The sequence below is a fragment of the Perca flavescens genome, chromosome 15 (genome assembly GCF_004354835.1).
Source record: "Perca flavescens isolate YP-PL-M2 chromosome 15, PFLA_1.0, whole genome shotgun sequence".
Lineage (NCBI taxonomy): Eukaryota > Metazoa > Chordata > Actinopteri > Perciformes > Percidae > Perca > Perca flavescens.
This window is the reverse complement of record NC_041345.1, coordinates 32,841,477-32,860,681: the sequence shown is the minus strand read 5'-3', so window position 1 is coordinate 32,860,681 and position 19,205 is coordinate 32,841,477. Positions and strand designations below refer to the sequence as shown.

General features: G+C 41.1%; 1 protein-coding gene across 1 annotated transcript; it reads left to right on the top strand.

Moving 5' to 3' along the window:
• The first annotated feature begins 3,273 nt into the window (after positions 1-3,273).
• LOC114570244 (uncharacterized) lies at positions 3,274-17,987 on the top strand. The gene is made up of 11 exons (XM_028600490.1): positions 3,274-3,360; positions 5,913-6,025; positions 6,402-6,486; positions 6,647-6,793; positions 13,087-13,233; positions 13,334-13,388; positions 13,499-13,657; positions 16,039-16,045; positions 16,812-16,884; positions 17,079-17,190; positions 17,916-17,987. The coding sequence occupies exons 2-11, from the start codon at positions 5,914-5,916 to the stop codon at positions 17,985-17,987; spliced, it is 969 nt and encodes a 322-aa protein (XP_028456291.1). The 5' UTR covers positions 3,274-3,360; position 5,913.
• Positions 17,988-19,205: the final 1,218 nt, after the last annotated feature.

Below are 19,205 nucleotides of genomic sequence, written 5' to 3'. Positions count from 1 at the left end.
GTTGAGAGACAACAGTAGAAAGTAGTATGTAGAGAGACAACAGTAGAGTAGTATGTTGAGAGACAGCAGTAGAGTAGTATGTAGAGAGACAACAGTAGAGAGTAGTATGTAGAGAGACAACAGTAGAGAGTAGTATGTAGAGAGACAACAGTAGAGAGTAGTATGTTGAGAGACAGCAGTAGAGTAGTATGTAGAGAGACAACAGTAGAGAGAAGTATATAGAGAGACAGCAGTAGAGAGTAGTATATAGAAAGACAACAGTAGAGAGTAGTATATAGAGAGACAACAGTAGAGAGTAGTATGTAGAAAGACAACAGTAGAGTAGTATATAGAGAGACAGCAGTAGAGAGTAGTATATAGAGAGACAACAGTAGAGAGTAGTATGTAGAAAGACAACAGTAGAGTAGTATATAGAGAGACAGCAGTAGAGAGTAGTATGTAGAAAGACAACAGTAGAGTAGTATGTAGAGAGACAACAGTAGAGAGTAGTATGTAGAGAGACAACAGTAGAGAGTAGTATATAGAGAGACAGCAGTAGAGAGTAGTACGTAGAGAGACCGAGGCAGGTTGGGGGGTGGAGGATGGGTTTAACAACACAGGACTTTCACCCAGGAGACCTGGGTTCATGTCCCGTTCTTGTCCCTCGTGTCACTGAAACGTACATTTTGTAACCCCACCCACCATCTTTTCCTAAACCTAACTGTCCCGTCCTGTCCCTGAACAAGCGCGTCTAAATATGACAACAAAGGAGACTTTTTGCGTCAATAACAAACCAAAGGCACCTGACCTAGTGTCGCTTTTTGAAAACAGTCTGCTAAGCTCTGCAGATTTTCATTCTGGATCACCGCTGAAAACTGTAAAAAGATTCTGTTTAGGTCTGTTGATGAGATTCTGTGTGCTTATTCTGTTTAGACACAAGGCCAAAACCCCAAAAAGGAAGTCTTTTTAAAACAGTCACAGGTGTGCCGTTGAGAGACAGCTGTTCATGAACTGGAGAAATACCGACATTATTAATAAGTTTAGGAGATTTCTGCAAAGAAGAGTACAGGCCGAAGGGGAAGAACAGAGAAGGGGAACTGCCCCGTCCTCACACTGACCTTATGTCTCAACCCCACATATCATCATTATGATCTGTCTTGCACAAGTGTTTCCTAAGAAGAGCTGAGTTGTTCATCAGCAGTGTATCAGAGAGTTGTCCCTACGTGACTAACCTCTGTGTCCTCAGCTCCACCTGTCAGAAGGTGTGGCCAATCAGCTTCCTTTAAAAAGGACTGCTGCTGTCCTGTCAGGCTCAGAGATCAGGGGCTTCCTCCGAGACTCAACAACCTGCAGACTGTCCTCAGAGACCGCCATCACATCCAGCAACCATCCAGCCAACCGACCAATCACAGCAGGCAGACACTTCTGGGCCATTCAGCTAGCCGACCAATCATAGCAGTCAGATACTTCTGGGCCATCCAGCCAGCCGACCAATCACAGCAGTCAGACACTTCTGGGCTATTCAGCCAGCCGACCAATCACAGCCGGCAGACATTTCTGGCCTAGCATCAGCCGACCAATCACAGCAGGCAGACGTCTCTGGACCAGCATCCAGATCTCCGAGCCTCTCTCCAGGTCTGACCTCTCTGCTTTCTGTAATAAACAAACCGTCATTTCACAGATTTTTCCTGTGTTTTTAAAAGTAACACAAAAATAAAGACTAGACTGTAAATTTACGTCAAATAACATGAAAAACCATAAGATTTCAATTTCTTTTTTAAAGAAGATTGTTTTGTACTCTCTGCTTTAACTAACACAGTTAAGAATTTTCCTGCAAAAAACTGGAAAAAACATTACAAGACAAAATTATCATTGTTTTACTGTCGCTACATTTACAGCAGAGTTTTTATTACTTTCACAGTTTTACAGCTATCTTTAATAAACCTATTTTAACATAAGTTAATATAAAAAAGAGACGTTGAATTCACGTAAAAGAACATGACCTGTAACTGTGAATAGTAGACGACATTTTTTCTTTCCTCCCCTCCTCTCTCCCCCTTTTTATGTCTCCAAATTAACTGTCAGGGCCCAGTTCTGACAGAAGGTCTCTAGCAGATCCAGGTGCTGCTGTAGCTCTTGTTTGGAAGGCGAGAGCAGCACTAGGTCATCTGCAAAGAGCAGGAATTTAACTTCTGTATTGTTTAGTGGGAGTCCCGGAGCTGTAGATTGTTCCAGTAACACAGCTAACTTATTAATATAGATATTGAACAGGATAGGAGCCAAGCTACAGCCCTGTCCCACCCCATGCCCCTGAGTGAAGTATTCTGTTCTGCTGTTATCAATTTTCTCAGCACTTTGGTTGTCCATATACATGGATTTGATTATATCATATATTTCAACCCCTACACCGCTTTGTAAAGTTTTATGAAATAATCCATCATGCCAAATTGACTCAAATGCTTTCCTAAAATCACCAAAAGAAGCGAAGATTTTACTTTTGTTTGCTTGAATAACAAGTTTATTGATTAGGGTGTGTAGGATGTAGATGTGGTCAGTGGTACGATGTTTTGGTAAGAAGCCAATCTGACCTTTACTCAGGACATTGTGTTTGGTAAGGAAGGCCTGTAGACGGGTGTTTAGAATACAGCAGAACACCTTCCCCAGGTTACTGTTCACACAGATGCCTCGGTAGTTATTGGGTTCAAATTTGTCTCCACTATTTGCACTAACTGTATATCGCCTCTTTACTATATTCTGTCTGTTCATGTTTACTGTGTTATTACTGATCCACATCACTAACTGGACTACTTCTTGCACTAAGTGTATATTGACTTCACTACTTCTCAGCACTCATATAGACTGTCTGTTTATATATATACTGTGTTATAACTGATCACAGGGTCCACATCACTATCTTGCCCACAATTTAATTTTGCACTAACTGTATTCTGACTCTTTACTACTTCTCAGCAAGGTTATAGATTGTCTATCTCATGTATATTATGTATTCACCTTACCACTTTCACATATCCATCGACCTCACTTTGTTCCGGCTTGAACTGCCTACTTAATCTGTACCTTTGTAGCCTATTGTATTTTCTTTTCTTGTAATATGTTGAATGTGAATCTATATGTTGTCTTGTACGCTTACGCTTTTCTTGGCCAGGTTGCCGTTGTAAATTAGAACCTGTTCTCAACGGCCTACCTGGTTAAATAAAGGTTAAATAAAAATATAAAAACACCTAAAGATAGGGGATATAAGCCCCCTGTTCCAGACCTCAGGGAAGCAGCCAGCTTGAAGAATGAGATTGAACAGCTTTAGAAGGGTCTTCTCCAGCTCGGGGGTGCTGTGTTTCAGCATTCCAGTCCTGATGCTGTCAGGTCCAAATGCTTATTTTGGTTTTAGTTCATGGAGTGTGTGTGTTAATTCCTCTTGGGTGATTTCATAGGCAAGTGGGTTTTGACTGTCTTTTAGGATTTTTTCAAGGGAGTGTAACTTTTGTGTAATGACTTGTTGGCCCATTGTAAGGTTATTTGATTGGATTGTGTTGTAAAGGTTTTCAAAGTAATTCCTCCATGTTCCTCTGTCTTTCAGAGGTGTGTCTTGGTTTGGTTTTGGGTTTAGGTTATTCCATTTTTCCCAAAACTGATTCTGGCTTATTGAGGTTTCAATTTCTTCTAGGGTTTCATTATAGTGTTTTTGTTTTTTCTTCTGAATCATATCTTTATATTCTTTAAGTTTGCTGCAGTAGTTTTCTCTAATTTCTAGGTTGTGTGGTTGGCGGTGTTTTTGGTTGGAGATTTTTCTGAGGTTTTTCCTCATCAGTTCACACTCCTTGTCAAACCATTTTTCTTTGTGGGTTGTGTTTTTGGGTTTAGGATTACCCCTCAAGAGATTAGCTTTGAGGGCGATCCTGTGATATAGTTTATTTATTTGATTTACTGCCATAGTTACATCTGCATGACTTGGTGTGAATCTTGTTACTAAACAGTTGTTAATAAGATTAGTAATTTCAACACAGTTAGCTGCACTGGTGTCCATTTATAGGACAGGTTGAGATATACAATTTTTTTAGTGTCTATAATTTGTATTTCCTGTGTTCTTTTCAGATATACATTTATCTGGCAGTGGTCTGAAAGTGGTAGCTGTGGTCTTACAGTGAATGCGTTGATGGAGGAGGGGTCCATGTCAGTAATTGCGTAATCAACTACACTAGACCTAAGAGCTGAGCAGTATGTGAACCATGTCATCCTACCATTCAGAAAGTACAGGCCTAGGCCTCGACACAGATGCACTAGCTCTTTACCATTTCTATTAATGACAGAGTCAGGGGTGTGTCTAGATTTCATCTGATTTTACAAGATTGGTGATGTAATGAATTTGTTATCTTTCTCACTTATTTCGACTATTTCATTTTCCAAACCTGTTCTAGCATTAAAATCCCCACATAGCAGCACATTGCCCTGAGCCAGGAAATGGCTGTTAAGGTCAGTGAAGAACTCTTCTTTAAAGTATGGGGATTCTGCAGGTGGGGCGTACACTGCACAGATGTACAGGTAATTTCCTTTATTCAGCTTCAACCACACTCGAGTGAGTTCTTTCTTTTTGACAGATAGATATGTTGTCAGGAATTCTTTAAACCAAATTATAACTCTCTGCCACGTTTTATGTTTTTGTATTTTAAAGATGGTAAAATAATTTCTTGATAGCCTGAGGGACAGTGAGTACTTAAATCTGTTTCCAATAGAACAACAATGTCATGGTGTTTGATACTGAGTAGAAAGTCAGAGTTAAGACTTTTGGCTCCTGGATATTCCAGGAAGTTATGGAGAATGATATTGTCATGTATACTATGTATATTCTTGGTTGAGTCATTGAAAGAGAAGTTAAAAAGAAAGAAATAGTCACAAATGAATACATATGGGTATTCTTCTCTTAACCGTTTTTTTTTTTAGCCTAATTTCTGGAAGATGAGTTGAAGCGGTTGCCTAACTTCTCCGATGTCGGTACAGACTGGGTGTTTATTACCTTGGAGTATGTCTGAGTAGGTTGGGTGGTGTTGTCCAGCTCCACAGCAGTGGCAGTTGTCCAGCAGAGTGCTCTCCTCATGTGTACTTGTGGTGTTGGAGGTCCTTGCATGAGGGCATGGTTCAGCTTGGCCGGGTTCGGTATTATTGAGCTGGGGTCTGCTGGTTTGAGCTCTCCTGGGCTGAGTACTGCTAGCCTGGGCCTTGCTGTGCTGGGCTCTGGTTGGTTGGGCTGGCCTGGTCATGGTTCTGCTGGGTTGGGCTCCACTGTGCCGGGATTGGTTGGTCTGCCGATGAGGGGGCTGGGCTCTGGTGTGGACTCTTTGTGTATTAACTTTGTTGAGTTGGGGTGTCTGTTGTCTATTGTGGGGTTGGGCAGCCTGACTGGATCGGAGGTGAGAGGGGACTCTGCCCAGAGTTGTATCTTTTATGTCCTACCCTCTCTCTCTCTCTCTCTCTCTCTCTCTCTCTCTCTCTCTCTGTCTTTCTCTCTGTCTTTCTCTCTGTCTCTCTGTCTCTCTGTCTCTCTGTCTCTATCTCTCCCCCTCTCTCTCTTTCTCTTTCTCTCTGTCTCCTAAAAAATGATACTGTCACACCGACAACGCTAACGCTCGCTCTAGTCTCCTTGCTCAGCCACTCCCTCAGTGACATCACTCATTAATACACCTGGCATTACTGACCTACCTACCTGGCTACTCAGGTAACAAGGAGACGTCTCATGTAACAAGGAGACGTCCAGGGTGACGGGTACTCAGGATATTAATAGTTATTAATAGATATTAATAGACTAGTTTCAAAGATTGTTGAGACACTAAAACATGGGCACATAGAGTCCAGGTTGCATAGAAAACGATGTTACCCTTTAATGTTGAACATGTCCTGTGTGTGTCTCTTCTGTTTGTCAGGATGACTTCCTGTGTGTTGTCCCTCTTCTTCCTGCTCTTCCTCTGTTCCTCCATCACTGCCGACGGTCCCACCGGACTCAAAGTGAGAATCACCAACAAAGCGACGGAGTTCTGTAAGATCTGTTGAGAAGCACACACTGATTCATCCCTCTGTCATAAACATAAGGTTAAGAGAAGGTGGCTGAGGAAGTGTTTTAGAGACTTTTTTTAGGGCTTTATGAAACTTTAATTAATTGAAACAAAAAAGTGAACAAATCTAAAATGAAGATGAAGAAATTGCAGCAGCTAGGAATGATGATAGAGAAGATGACCAACATTTAGCTTCATATCTAGAGACGTGCTTTCACTGGAGTAGTATTTGTGTTTTGTTTGTGTGTGTGTGTGTGTGTGTGTGTCTGTGTGTGTGTGTGTGTGTGTGTGTGTGTTTCATATGTAGTTTCATATCTCGTGTGTTTTCACTGGACTAGTATTTGTGTTGTGTTTTTGCAGTGAAAGATTTTGGTCTGAAGTTTTTGAAGATACTGGTTAAAAAACCTTTTGAGGATTTCCAGTTGTTAACGTGCCACATTAAAAGGTAAAATTATCATATTATTATTATTACTGTTATATTCTTTGTATTCCCCTTTTTTAAATAATTTCTTTATTTATATTTTCTTATTTATAGTTTATCATTATCTTTAGTTTCTTTGTTTTTAATGATTGCATATTTATATATTGTGTTTGCTCCTCCACAGTTTGACATTAACTCATCTGGATGTGGACCAGGATAATGTCGTGGTCAGGTTCCAGCCGGGTTCAGGTCTTCAGTTTGAGTTCAGGGACCTGAACATCACCGCAGAAATCGAAAGAGGAACCAATCGTTCCTTTTTTAATATATTTCAGTACGTATGAAACCACAGTTCATATTCCATGTGTCAGGAACTCCCACATCATCTTACAAGTTCAAATTGCGTTATAATTATTATTTTTTTTTTTTTTTTATAATAATTTTATTGAGCACATAACAAGTATACAGTCACAAATGTATACAATACGAACAGGTCAAGTACGCCAGGGGAGATACAACCAATAATAGAAAAAAAAAAAAGAAGAAAGAAAACAACTCAATACATAAAGCATTTGAAAAGTACAAATAGTGTGTGAGTTCTAACAGCTTTCTTATTACTGCAACAGGATATAGTATGTATATAATGTTTAATGTGAATGGACAGCTCAATGAAGTTAGGTGTTTTATTTTGGAATTTTGACTTATGGATGTAAAATTTCGTCAAAATTAAAATCAGGTTGATTACATTAAATTGAGAGGTGAGATTTGTGTCAAAGTTAATGAAACCAAAAAGTACATTTTCCCAGCACAAGGAGAATTCAGGGTAAATAACATCAGCTAAGTACCGAGATAGTTTACTCCAAAGTAGTTTAGTATGAGGGCATAGCCAAAATAAATGTACAAGAGTCTCTCTTTGATTTCCACATGTACAGTTTACATTAATGTCTTTTTTGAGTTTCTGTAAATAGTGGTTGGTTGGGTAAAACCTATGAAGCATTTTAAAAGAAATCTCTTTGACTTTATTAGTCAGAAAGAACTTCTGCGGCAGAAGCCAGACCTTATCCCAACATATATCTCCAACAAAGCTGGACCAGTGTGATAAAGAAGAGGGTGTACTAATGATGTCATGTTGAAAAAGTTGACGAATTATTTTGTTGATATTCTTGCCATGTGGAGAGAAGCAACTTCTACCAACATCAGTATCAAGTATACTACCTAAAACAGGGAGATTACCATGAGCCTTAAAGCCTCTAAAAAGTGCAATTACACCAGTGGGGATAGCATCGAAAACAATCGAAAATTCAAAATATTGTTATCAAACCAATGTTTAAAGAAAATTGATCTATTTTTGAATAAAATGTATGTATTGTTCCAAATATAAAATCTGTGGGGACTAAAATTATGTTTGAAGATTAAAGACCAGGCCAATAACATTTGCTTATAAAAGGAAGCAAGTTTGAGAGGGATTTTATCAATATTATAGTTACAGATCAAAAGAAAGTTGAGACCACCTAACGAAGAGAAGATGTAATGGGGAATAAAGTTCCATAGAGAAGTCGGACACCTGAGGTATCGCCTGATCCAATTGATTTTAAAAGTATAATTTAAAGTAGTAAAGTCCAAAAAATGAAGGCCACCTTTACAGTACTCATTCATTAGAACAGATTTTCTTACATAATGAGTACGGTTTTTCCAAACAAAGTCAAAGAGAAGTTTATCTATAGCTTTACAGGTGTGGGTATCAACACTAAGTGAAAATGCAATATATGTTAACCTAGATATCCCTTCAGCCTTTGAAAGTAAAACCCTGCCTCTTAATGATAGATCTCTTAAAAGCCATTGATTAAATTTTGTTTTGGTTTTTTCAATAATAGGATTAAAATTAATTAAACATCTCTGGGAGTCATTCTTATCTATAGTTATACCTAAATACATTACAGAGTTCTTTACTGGAATGTTCGCCACTAAATCAGTATTACAATCTTTAATAGCTAACAGTTCACACTTATTTAAATTCAAACGAAGACCGGAAGCCCTAGAAAACAATTCTATTATATTAATAGCTAGAGGAACTTGTGAGCTATCCTTCAAAAACAACGAACCATGTTTAAGCTTAATAGAACAATTAGCATTGTTATATAAGGTTCTGATGGCACTGAAAAAGAATTCACCAAATCCAAATTTCCTAAGTGAATGAAAAAGAAAATTGTGCTCCACAGTGTCAAAGGCTTTGAACTTGTGAGCTATCCTTCAAAAACAATGTTGTATCATCAGCCAGCTGACTGATAATAATAGTTCTATCAGCAATAGTGATACCCTCTAAATCGCTTGTTTTAAGATAAGTACATAGAAGTTGGGCTGCAAGTAAAAAGAGATACGGTGATATGGGGCAACCTTGACGGATGCCCCGTTGTACATCAAATCTAGGAGACGAACCATGTTTAAGCTTAATAGAACAATTAGCATTGTTATATAAGGTTCTGATGGCACTGAAAAAGAATTCACCAAATCCAAATTTCCTAAGTGAATGAAAAAGAAAATTGTGCTCCACAGTGTCAAAGGCTTTAAAGAAGTCTAGAAAAAAAATAAAACTGTTTTCTGAAATTAAATGGGAGTAATCAAGTATATCTAGAACCAACCTAATATTGTCAGAGATATGCCTGTTAGGCTGAACCCTGATTGTGCTTCGTCAATAATTGATGCAAGTACCATTTTAATTCTTTTAGCAAAGATAAGGGCTAATATTTTGTAATCATTATTTAATAAACAAATAGGGCGCCAGTTATCAATACAAAGTACATCTTTACGAGGTTTGGGAATGAGTGTTATTAAGCCCTGAGACATACTCCAAGGTAATGTGTTGATTAAAATACTTTCATTGAACACCTGCAGTAAAAAGGGAGCTAACTGCAAAGAAAATGACTTGTAAAACTCAGAAGTTAACCCGTCAGTACCAGGCGATTTATTGTCTTTAAGAAGCCCTATGCAATTACTGACCTCCGTTAGGGATAAAGGGAGATCACAAATATCTCTATCTGACTCATTAAGTTGGGGAATATCTCTCAATAAATCAAAGAAACTTTGGGTGTTACTCTCAGAATAATTTGATGTATACAAATTCTTGTAGAAGGAGGAGCAACAATTTGAAATAAGTTTTGAATCGTCAGTTACTATGCCATCAATTTTCAGCTGATTAATAGTGTTCGTTTTAGCACGATATTTTTCTAACTTAAAAAAATAAGCTGAATTCTGTTCACCTTCTTCTAACCATCGTCTCCGTGACCTAACAAAAGCACCTTCAGCCCTCCTTTTGTACATTTTGTCCAAGCTCTGTTGTCTATTTTGTTCTCTTCTGTTAAAGAGTCTGGAGACAACTGAGAGAGCAGGGAAATACTATTGATAACTTTTTGTTCTTCTGCTATCCTAAGTTTAGCTAGATTACTACCAAACTGTCGTAGAAACTTTGACGACTCATATTTAAACAACTCCCAATTTAAATTAAAAGAGTTTTCAACTTTGGCTTTACTAAAAAAATCACAAAATTAACTGAGAAATGTAGGTCTTCACTTGATCATACCCAAGGAGCGAGTTATTTAACTTCCAATAATTTGCATCACGACCCTTATCTGAAGGAAACATATTAATAGATATGGATATAGCTTTGTGATCACTTAGAGGACATGGAAAAACCTTTATTGAAATATACTGTTCCTTAATACTGTTAGAGACCAACCAATAGTCTATACGGGATAGTCTTGTATTATCTTTGTTATTCCAAGTGAACATGACTGCATCTGGGAACTTCACCCTCCATACATCCATTAAATCAAATTTTTCCATAAAACTTCAAATAAGTGTTTCTAGAATTAGTGCAGGCATGTGGCCATCTGTCAACTAAAAGATTCAGAATAACATTAAATTCCCCTCCCATTACAATGTGTGAATTCAGAAATTTAAGTAACCAATGTTGAAGTCTGATTTCTATATCAGCAAACAATTGTATGTTCTCTGTACTGGTATTATACCCATACACATTCAGAATCATAAAAATAATCTTATTGCAATCAATAACCTGACAAATAAAATGCCCTTTTGGATCAGTGTCTGTATGTAAAACAGCACTATTGAACTTATGTTTCAATGTCAAAACACCTGCTGACCTTTCACTACAGTGAGAAAACCACAAATCATTCCCCCATTGGCTTCTCCAAAAATTCACATCATTTGCGACTGAATGTGATTCCTGGAAAAAACATAAATCTGAATTCTGCTGTTTACCAAATAAAAATAATGCTTTACGTTTTGTAACATTTCTTAAACCCCTGGCGTTTAAAGAAACTATAGACAATGACAAGTTTTAAGAAAGTAAACTTCTGAGATAAGAGACAAGAATCAGAATTTGACAAACTGAGCAAACTGCACGTATAGTAGGCCTAGGCCTAATTATAACCCTAGGAAAAACAGTAATAATAAATGGCAAACATCAATATAACCAAACTTACAAAGCCTGTTCTTCTTCTCAACAAAAGAACTTCTGGAGTGGATGAACACAGACATCTAACTAAGTGGTCATATTATCCACCAGAGGTAGAAACGAAGATTGACAAGCCTCAGTAGGCTAGCATATTCAACCAACCGGCTGCAGACAGAAGATCCAAAGTTAAGTTAACTCTTTCCCATCCACGAAAGCCCTTGCTCAGACGTAGTAAGCAGACTTTCCCTCACTCCTTGCTTTCTTTATTATTGGCCAGAACGTCATCCTGGCCTCTTTGACAGGTTGTGACAGATCTTCGGCCAAGCGTAGCTTGTTGTCACGCAAGAAGGGGTGATTTTTTGCAGCCTTCCAAAGTGCATCTCTGTAAGACCTCATATCGAACCGAATGATGATGGCTCTCGGCCTGGTGCTGGACTGTTTGGTGTTGGGTTGATTCGGTTTCCCGAGGCGATGTGCAATGTCGATGGCCTCAGCAGGTTTAAGCAATGCGTCTGGGAGAATGACCTGACACAGCTCCACAACTTTCTCTTTCACATTTTCTTTCTGGTTCTCGTGAATGCCGTAAAGCTTCAGATTCCACCGTCTGGAGTAAGACTCCAGCTCAGAGACAAGGGTTAAGAGTTTAGTCACTTTGAGTTTCTCCTCTTTGAGACGGGAATCAACATTTGTCACTTTCGTCTGGGTATCTCTGATTTCACCACACACAAAATCCACCGTTTTCTTTAGCCCCTCTATTTTCAATAAATTTCCATCTATTTTTTTCGAATTTTCGTTAATCAGCTTTTCAATAGAGTCGGCTCGTTCATTTATGAGTTTATAGAGGGCAGATACGACAAAGTTATCTTGTGAGAGTTCACTTTCTCCTCCAAAAAGGGCCTTTTTTGCAGCAGGGGATTTGCACGGGGTAACAGGCAACGGAGGGAATTCTTCTGACACGACTGCTACTGTTGACATGGTGCTAGCATAATCATGACATGAGGCTATCAAGACGTTACCTGGCGGAGCTTCAGAACTTTTTTTTCCAGTGTTGAGCATTCTTTTCCTATCACGGCCTGGCATTTAGGTGTTGCAGGTCGTCACAAAACCAAGTTCAGGTAGGTTGTATACTAAACATTCAGTTATTACTGTTTTTCCACATGTTTAATAAATTTCGTGCAGCAGCGCTTCGAAAAGACACCTTACACGGTCGCCATCTTGGAACCCCTCAATTGCGTTATAATTAATGATCAGTTAAGGTGCTCAAAGTGATGTCACACGTTTTTTAGGCAATAACATTTTTTGTCTCATACAGCAAACATCTCCTCACTATCTGCTAGCTGCCTGTCCCCTGAACACACTGTAAAAAACATCTCCTCACTATCTGCTAGCTGCCTGTCCCCTGAACACACTGTAAAAAACATCTCCTCACTATCTGCTAGCTGCCTGTCCCCTGAACACACTGTAAAAAACATAGCCTCACTATCTGCTAGCTGCCTGTCCCCTGAACACACTGTAAAAAACATCTCCTCACTATCTGCTAGCTGCCTGTCCCCTGAACACACTGTAAAAAAACACGTTCTCTGTAGACAGCCCAGGCTCCACAAACGGCAACAACAACAAACTGCGCCAACCTGCACCACCAAACATAACAAACAGTGTTCCAGCCAATAACCGGCAAGGACAAATATTTGGGGGGGTTAGAACACAGAAGGGAGGGGGAGGGGATGGGATGAGGAGGAGGGAGGGGCGAGCTAGTCTCGTTTTGTTTTAAAATACTTTAAACGTCAACAAGAAGTGACATCACCCAACATCGCTTAGAGCACCTTTAAGTTATATATTCCCCCATCCTTTTTACAAAGTGATTTACAGTAATAGAAACTGGCCAGTGCACCCACTCCCCAAATAAAAACTATTATAATTTCCTTTACATAAATAAAGACATTTGCACCATAAATTGATGCTGAAAAATTAAGTTTATGACAAACCAAACTTCAATTTTGCTCAAAAGTGGAGATTCCCCCCTCCCCCCACACTTATAACCTGACTGAAGGTGTTTGAGGGTCATCGAGGTTTAAGAGACGAGGCGCTGAGTTTTCCACTCCTCATTTGCATGAAGTTGAATGCAGGCTGCGTTATGTTTGATGTGTTTTCAGAGGAACGGCTGTCGTAACAGGACAAAATGTTGGCGTCACCATCGGAGTGAGACTGATCCAAACCGGAGGACGTCTGAGTCTCGAAATACCGTCTGGAGATGACTACTGTAAGACCCGAGCTGACAGGATCCGTGTGGATAACCTGGGGTAAAACAACCAATCAGCTGAGTCTTTAGTTCTGGGGATAAACCATATTTCATTGATTGATTGATTGATTGATTGATCAGATGTTCTCATTGTGTTTCAGGTTTGTGGTGAACACTGCTCTCACAGCAGCGTTAAGGTTTGCATTCACCTCCCAGGTTTGTTCCTCCTTCAGTCTTTAACAGAACCCAACCGGGTCAATGAGTCCTGAACCTGCAGGTTTAGGTGCAGACTGTGTATACCAACATGTCTGTCTGTCTGTCTGCAGTTCTGTCCTGCTATTAGAAATCTTGTCCCTAATGTAAACACCATGTTGGCGGGCGTCGCCATGACGAGGACTTTGAGCGAAGACCACAAAATCAACCTTGACTACTCTCTGAGCGGAAACGTCACGGTGACGTCCAACAGCCTCGACGTGCCTTTCACAGTAAGAGACAGACATGTTAAAGGGGTGATAGAATGATTCTATAGGGTATTTCACATTGTTCCTTAAGGTCTCCTAATGGGGTATGTAACATTGGTTGAGCCCGGGTGCTGTTCTATGCGCCCTAATGCAACCCTGTTAAATAGCCCTAGAATGAAACAAGAGGTTTTCTCCCTTATATAGTATGCTCATGAATATTTAGATGAGCTGCGCGCTGATTGGTTGGTTTACAACGAATAAAGCTGCAGAGCAAAAAGGCACGGGGGGGGGGCACACAGCACAGTAACAGTGGCAGGATAAAGTTATCCTACAACTGATTTTGATACTGTACTGTATGGTAGTGGTGGGCTGATCAAGGCTTCGTGAAACAATGAAACAGTTGAAGCAAATGTGCCATATTGTGTCGAGGCTTCGAAACAATCCGAGACCCGTCTCAACGATGACACCTAGTGGTCACTTGCAGGTGTTCATCTGAAACAACCTTGACAACGAGCCATTAAAAAAAAAAAATTATGATTGTATTTTTTTGTAATATGTGAAGCTTGTAAGGCTTGTTATTTTGGTCATGAAAAATGAATATTAATAAAAAATCAAGCCACATTGTCTCACTTTTTATAGATTTTTATTCCAAAATATTAATTTCTCTGCTGTGGAAGGACTTTTTACCCATAATTTCTCCAGCCTTTTAAAAATTCTCTCACATGTTGCTGGCATGCAAAGATATTTTTAGCAAGGGCACACAAATGAGGAAAGATTACTGCTCTCTCCAGTAAGTTGGGGATCATGAGTTCTGGGCAAAACGCAGAGTGGAGGTATTTTTCACTTCCACTGTGGCATCAGCTGTAGCATTGTGTATCATCTTGGTTTCACGGATACTATCATCAAAACTTTCCCATAAACTGTCCTGTGTTTCTACTGGTGTCGATGTTGATTATGATGGGCCTGATGTTGACATTTGTGGCTCTGAATGAAAATGAAAACGGACTTCCATTTTTTTCTATCTATCTATCTATCTATCTATCTATCTATCTATCTATCTATCTATCTATCTATCTATCTATCTATCTATCTATTAATTTGTCACTGTATGTATACTCTGTCTGTCTCTAGCCTATCAGTCAATGTGTAAATTTAAATGTAAGCCTAAATATAACTAAACAAATCGCACTATAAATGTCACTATTTCACCAAAAATACACTATCTGAAAATCAAACTCCTGTCACAAAAACCCAAGAGGTCAAGATGTATTAACTTCACTTTATACAGATGTGCGATTGTGTGGTCTGTTCCAGACCCTGTCAATCAAACGCTGATTCGGCGGACCATGCAACCTGTCGAAACACTTGTGAAACACTCCGAAGCTTCATTTAGCCATAGTCACATGACATGGGTGTTTTGAATCACGCTTCGGATCAGTGTTTCGAAACTCTGCGCTTCGGGATCTCGACAAAGCTTCGGAACGTCAGTTTCGCGTCAGCCATCCCTACTGTATGGATGGTAGCTACAGGAAATGCTTTGAATTCATAAGATTTAACAATACAGTGTTAGGGATGGAGATCAGATTGAGATGGAGACTTGAGACTTGACTTGAACTTGCCCCTCAAAGACTTGAGACTTGACTTGAACTTGCCCCTTAAAGACTTGAGACTTGACTTGGACTCAAGCTCAAAGACTTCAGACTGTCGTGTTGGGTTCTTAAAATAAGGAATAAAGATGTAGCAGGGTAGATTCACACGGCTTACTTCATTGTTCTCTCACCAACTAAACTGCTACACAACCCTCCAATAGCCTCGTACTGCCCCCTGGTGCCGTGTCACAATATTATAGATCACACCACATCTCCCTTTCTGAAAAAGCAATAGACTGTGACCTACATATTTATCACCAGGTTGCATAATCTCACTTTTGTATCACTGTGAAACATTTGGTCTACTATAACACATTTTTTTAGTGTTTATTTAACACTCTTCTTTCCTGTGAACTCTATTGAGACCAGATTGCAGTAACGAATATGAACACTTTGAGGCCCTTTAAGCTGCGAACGAACACACAGTAGTCACCCTTGACTGTTAACGCAAAACAGGATTCATGATGACTGGCTCCAACACTGCCGGGAAAGCTGGCACTGTTGTGCACAGGCAGCGCCCCATAAGCAGCTGGGCTGCACTGAAGCCATTGCTCAAAGGAGTGCTCCTGTAAGCCAGCAGCACATGGTAGGGGTCAGTTGCTTTCTTCAGCAGGTTTTGATGGTTTGGACAGCACGCTCGGCCTCGCCGTTGCTTTGAGGGTATCTGGGGCTGCTCATTGCATGCTCAAATTCATACTCTGTGGCGAAAGCTTTCATGTGAGCCCCCGCAAACTGAGGCCCGTTGTCTGTGACTAGAATCTCGGTATGTCGTTCCTGGTGAACATTGACTTGAGGTGCTTTACCACATCCACATACCTGGAAAAGTAGTCCACAACAAGCAAGTAGTCTTTGTTTTTCAATGTAAACAAATCAACTAGCTTCTGCCATGGCCTATCAGGTAGCTTGGAAGGCATAAGAGGCTCAGTCACACTGGCACGTTTCTTTAACGCATGCCATGCATTTCAACACCAGCTCTCCTATTTGGCTACTTAGCCCAGGGCACCACACAGATTGCTTGGCTCGTTCCGGCATTTGACTGTGCCCTGGTCCCTTCATGAATTTTCTCTAGCACTCTATTCCTCATTACTGAAGGGATAACTAGCCTAGTACCCTGCAATAACAGTCCATTGTGAGTGCTGAGAACAGCTCTTTCCGTCCAGTAGGGTTTCACTAGCACATCCAGTCTGCTGTGATCTGGCCAGCCTCAATACAGTACTTCATCACTTCTTTTTTTTTTTTTTTTAAAAGGTACTTTATTGTCACATACATGTAGCAAAATTCATTCTCTGCATTTAACCCATCCCTCAAGGGAGCAGTGGGCAGCCAATCACAGCACCCGGGGACCAACTACAGATCTGAGCCAGTGCCTTGATCAAGGGAACTGACTGAAGAACCTAGTACATGTTTTTGATGGGGAACTGGAGCACCGGCGGAAACCCACGCAAACATGGGGAGAACATGCAAACTCCACACAGAAAGGTTCGAACCATCTGGATTCAACCCAGAATCTTCTTGCTGTGATGCCACAGTACTAACCATTGGGCCACCATGCTGCCCGGCGCACACGCTGTCTGTACCCAGCTGTTTCCGCAGCTCGGACAGGTAAGCCTCGCTTGCTGGTAAGTTTGCCATTACACAGTCCACATATATGTTTGTTTCCTCCATCAAGCCATCTCCATCAGTCACGCCACCCCTTCAAGCCACCCGAGACAGTGTATCTGCTGTAGTGAGGCTTTTCCCAGGGCGATGCATGATTGTGTATCTCATGAGTCTCATCCTGAATCTCTGTATTATAGGTGGGAGGGAATCCAGCGCTTGTCCACACAGCAGGCTCACAAGGGGTTTGTGGTCTGTCTCCAGCTCAAATGGAGACTGATGATGAAGTCTCTGAATCTTTCACATGCCCAGGTCAGGCCAGCGCCTCTTTCTCCACCTGAGCATAGCGCTGCTCCGTGCTTGTGAGTGCCCTGGACGCATATGCCACTGGCACCCAGGTCCCCTGGCATTTCTGCAGAAGTACACTACCTAGCCCATATGGACGAGGCATCGGCCGAGATTTTTCAGTTCTTTGTTTGGGTCATACAACTGCAGGACTGGGTGGGACGCTAACTCTTGTTTGAGGCTGGTGAATGCCTTCTGCTGCTCAGGCCCCCAATACCACAGGTTATTTTTTTGCAGGTCTCTGAGAGCTTTATCCTTTTCAGCCAGGTTGGGCACAAACTTGCCTAGTTGATTCACCATGCCCAGAAAGCTCTTGAGCTCACTGATGTGTAGCGCAGTAGTTCCTAACCTGGGGTCCGGGCACCCAGGGGGGGGTGGCAAAGATCACAGGGGGCGCGAGTCTTTATCTGGTTATCTGGCAAAAGAAAGTAAGGCTCTATCTCAAGAGTTACCTCAACTCGGTTTCTGAGGGGGCTCAGGTTTTCTTAGACATGAGTAGGGGGGCGCCAAGGAAAAAAAGGTTGGGAAACACTGGTGTAGCGGATCCATCTCAAGGCACTGGCATGTCTCTTCTCTGATCCGGGCTTATCCCATCTGCTGAGATGATGTATCCAAGAAATTTCACCTTGGTTTTGCTGAACTCACACTTGGCTGTGTTCAGTGTGATGCCAACCGCCTGTGCCCCTCTGCAGGACTGTGTCGTGCTCTGCCTGTGTGGAACCCCAAATAAGGGCGTCGTCGATGTGGCAGACGACTCCTTCTAAGCCTCCATCACTTTCGTCACCATCCGTTTTTTGAAAATGCTCTGGAGCAGTGGCACCAAATGGTAAGTGGTTGAAGAATGGCGCCCGAATGAGGTGATAAAAGTGGTGTAATGGGCACAGTTTTGTGAATATCTTTGCTCCAGATAGCATGCCTAGCATCTGGTCCCAGAGCGGGAGGATGAACTTTTCCTGCTCACCGCTTCATTGAGGGGGGAGAGGTCGACACAGATCCGGATTTTATCCTTAGATTTCTTTTGGTGCGACCACCATGCCAGAGCACCACTCTGTCGGCTGCTCGATCCGGTTGATGACTCCTAGCTGCTCCATGCTGGAGTTCCTGCTGTTCTTTCCACATCAATGGCAGTGGGACGAGGCAGGCCTTTCAAAGACATCAGGTCTGAGCTTAATTGTGTACTGCTGTACTAAACCTAACCCGCTGCACAGCTTTGGGTATTGATGTTTTACAGAGTCCAAGTCTATGCTATCTACTCTGGCTACCAGTCTGAGGCTAACTGAGGTGCATTTATCACCACATTTATTTTTACCTGGGTGAGGGTTGTATACGCCACGATATGTATACGTGCCACTGCATATCTGTCTGTACACACCTGCTCTGGTATGACAGTAACGTCAGCTCCTGTATCAATCTCTCACATTAGTATGCCTTACTTGTAAGTCAACTGTCCATCCTCTCACCATCAATGGTTCCTAGGAATATGTCGTCATCTTCCGTGACAGCACCTCACCTGCTTGGTAGACTTGCACACTTTTGCCATAATGCCCTCTCTTACCACAGTTGTGGGCAGTCTTTTTGGCAGTCTGTTGTTGACACTGGAATTTTGCATGCTTAATGACCACATTTAGGGCATGACTTAAGCTCTGCTCCTGCTTTTGTGCTTTCTCGTGCTTGTCTTTGTCAGTTGTTTAGCTGGCTGTCTTTTATTTTTCAAGGCTTGCTGTTTTGCTTTCCTAGTGTGCACTGCATCCTGTAGTTTTAGTAGCATGTGGCGTCTCCTCTCAATCTGTTTGTTGCCATTGTGTCCTCTGCTTGTCTGACCATATTAATGGCTTTTGTCAGATCAACCTGCTCATCTACATTTTCTGTAAGCACATTGTCTCCTGATACCCTACTCTGATCCTGTCTCTCAACAGTTAAATCGCAGTGCCCATACTCACCAATCTTCAGCCAGTGCATATAAAGCAGTTATAAAGAGTCTA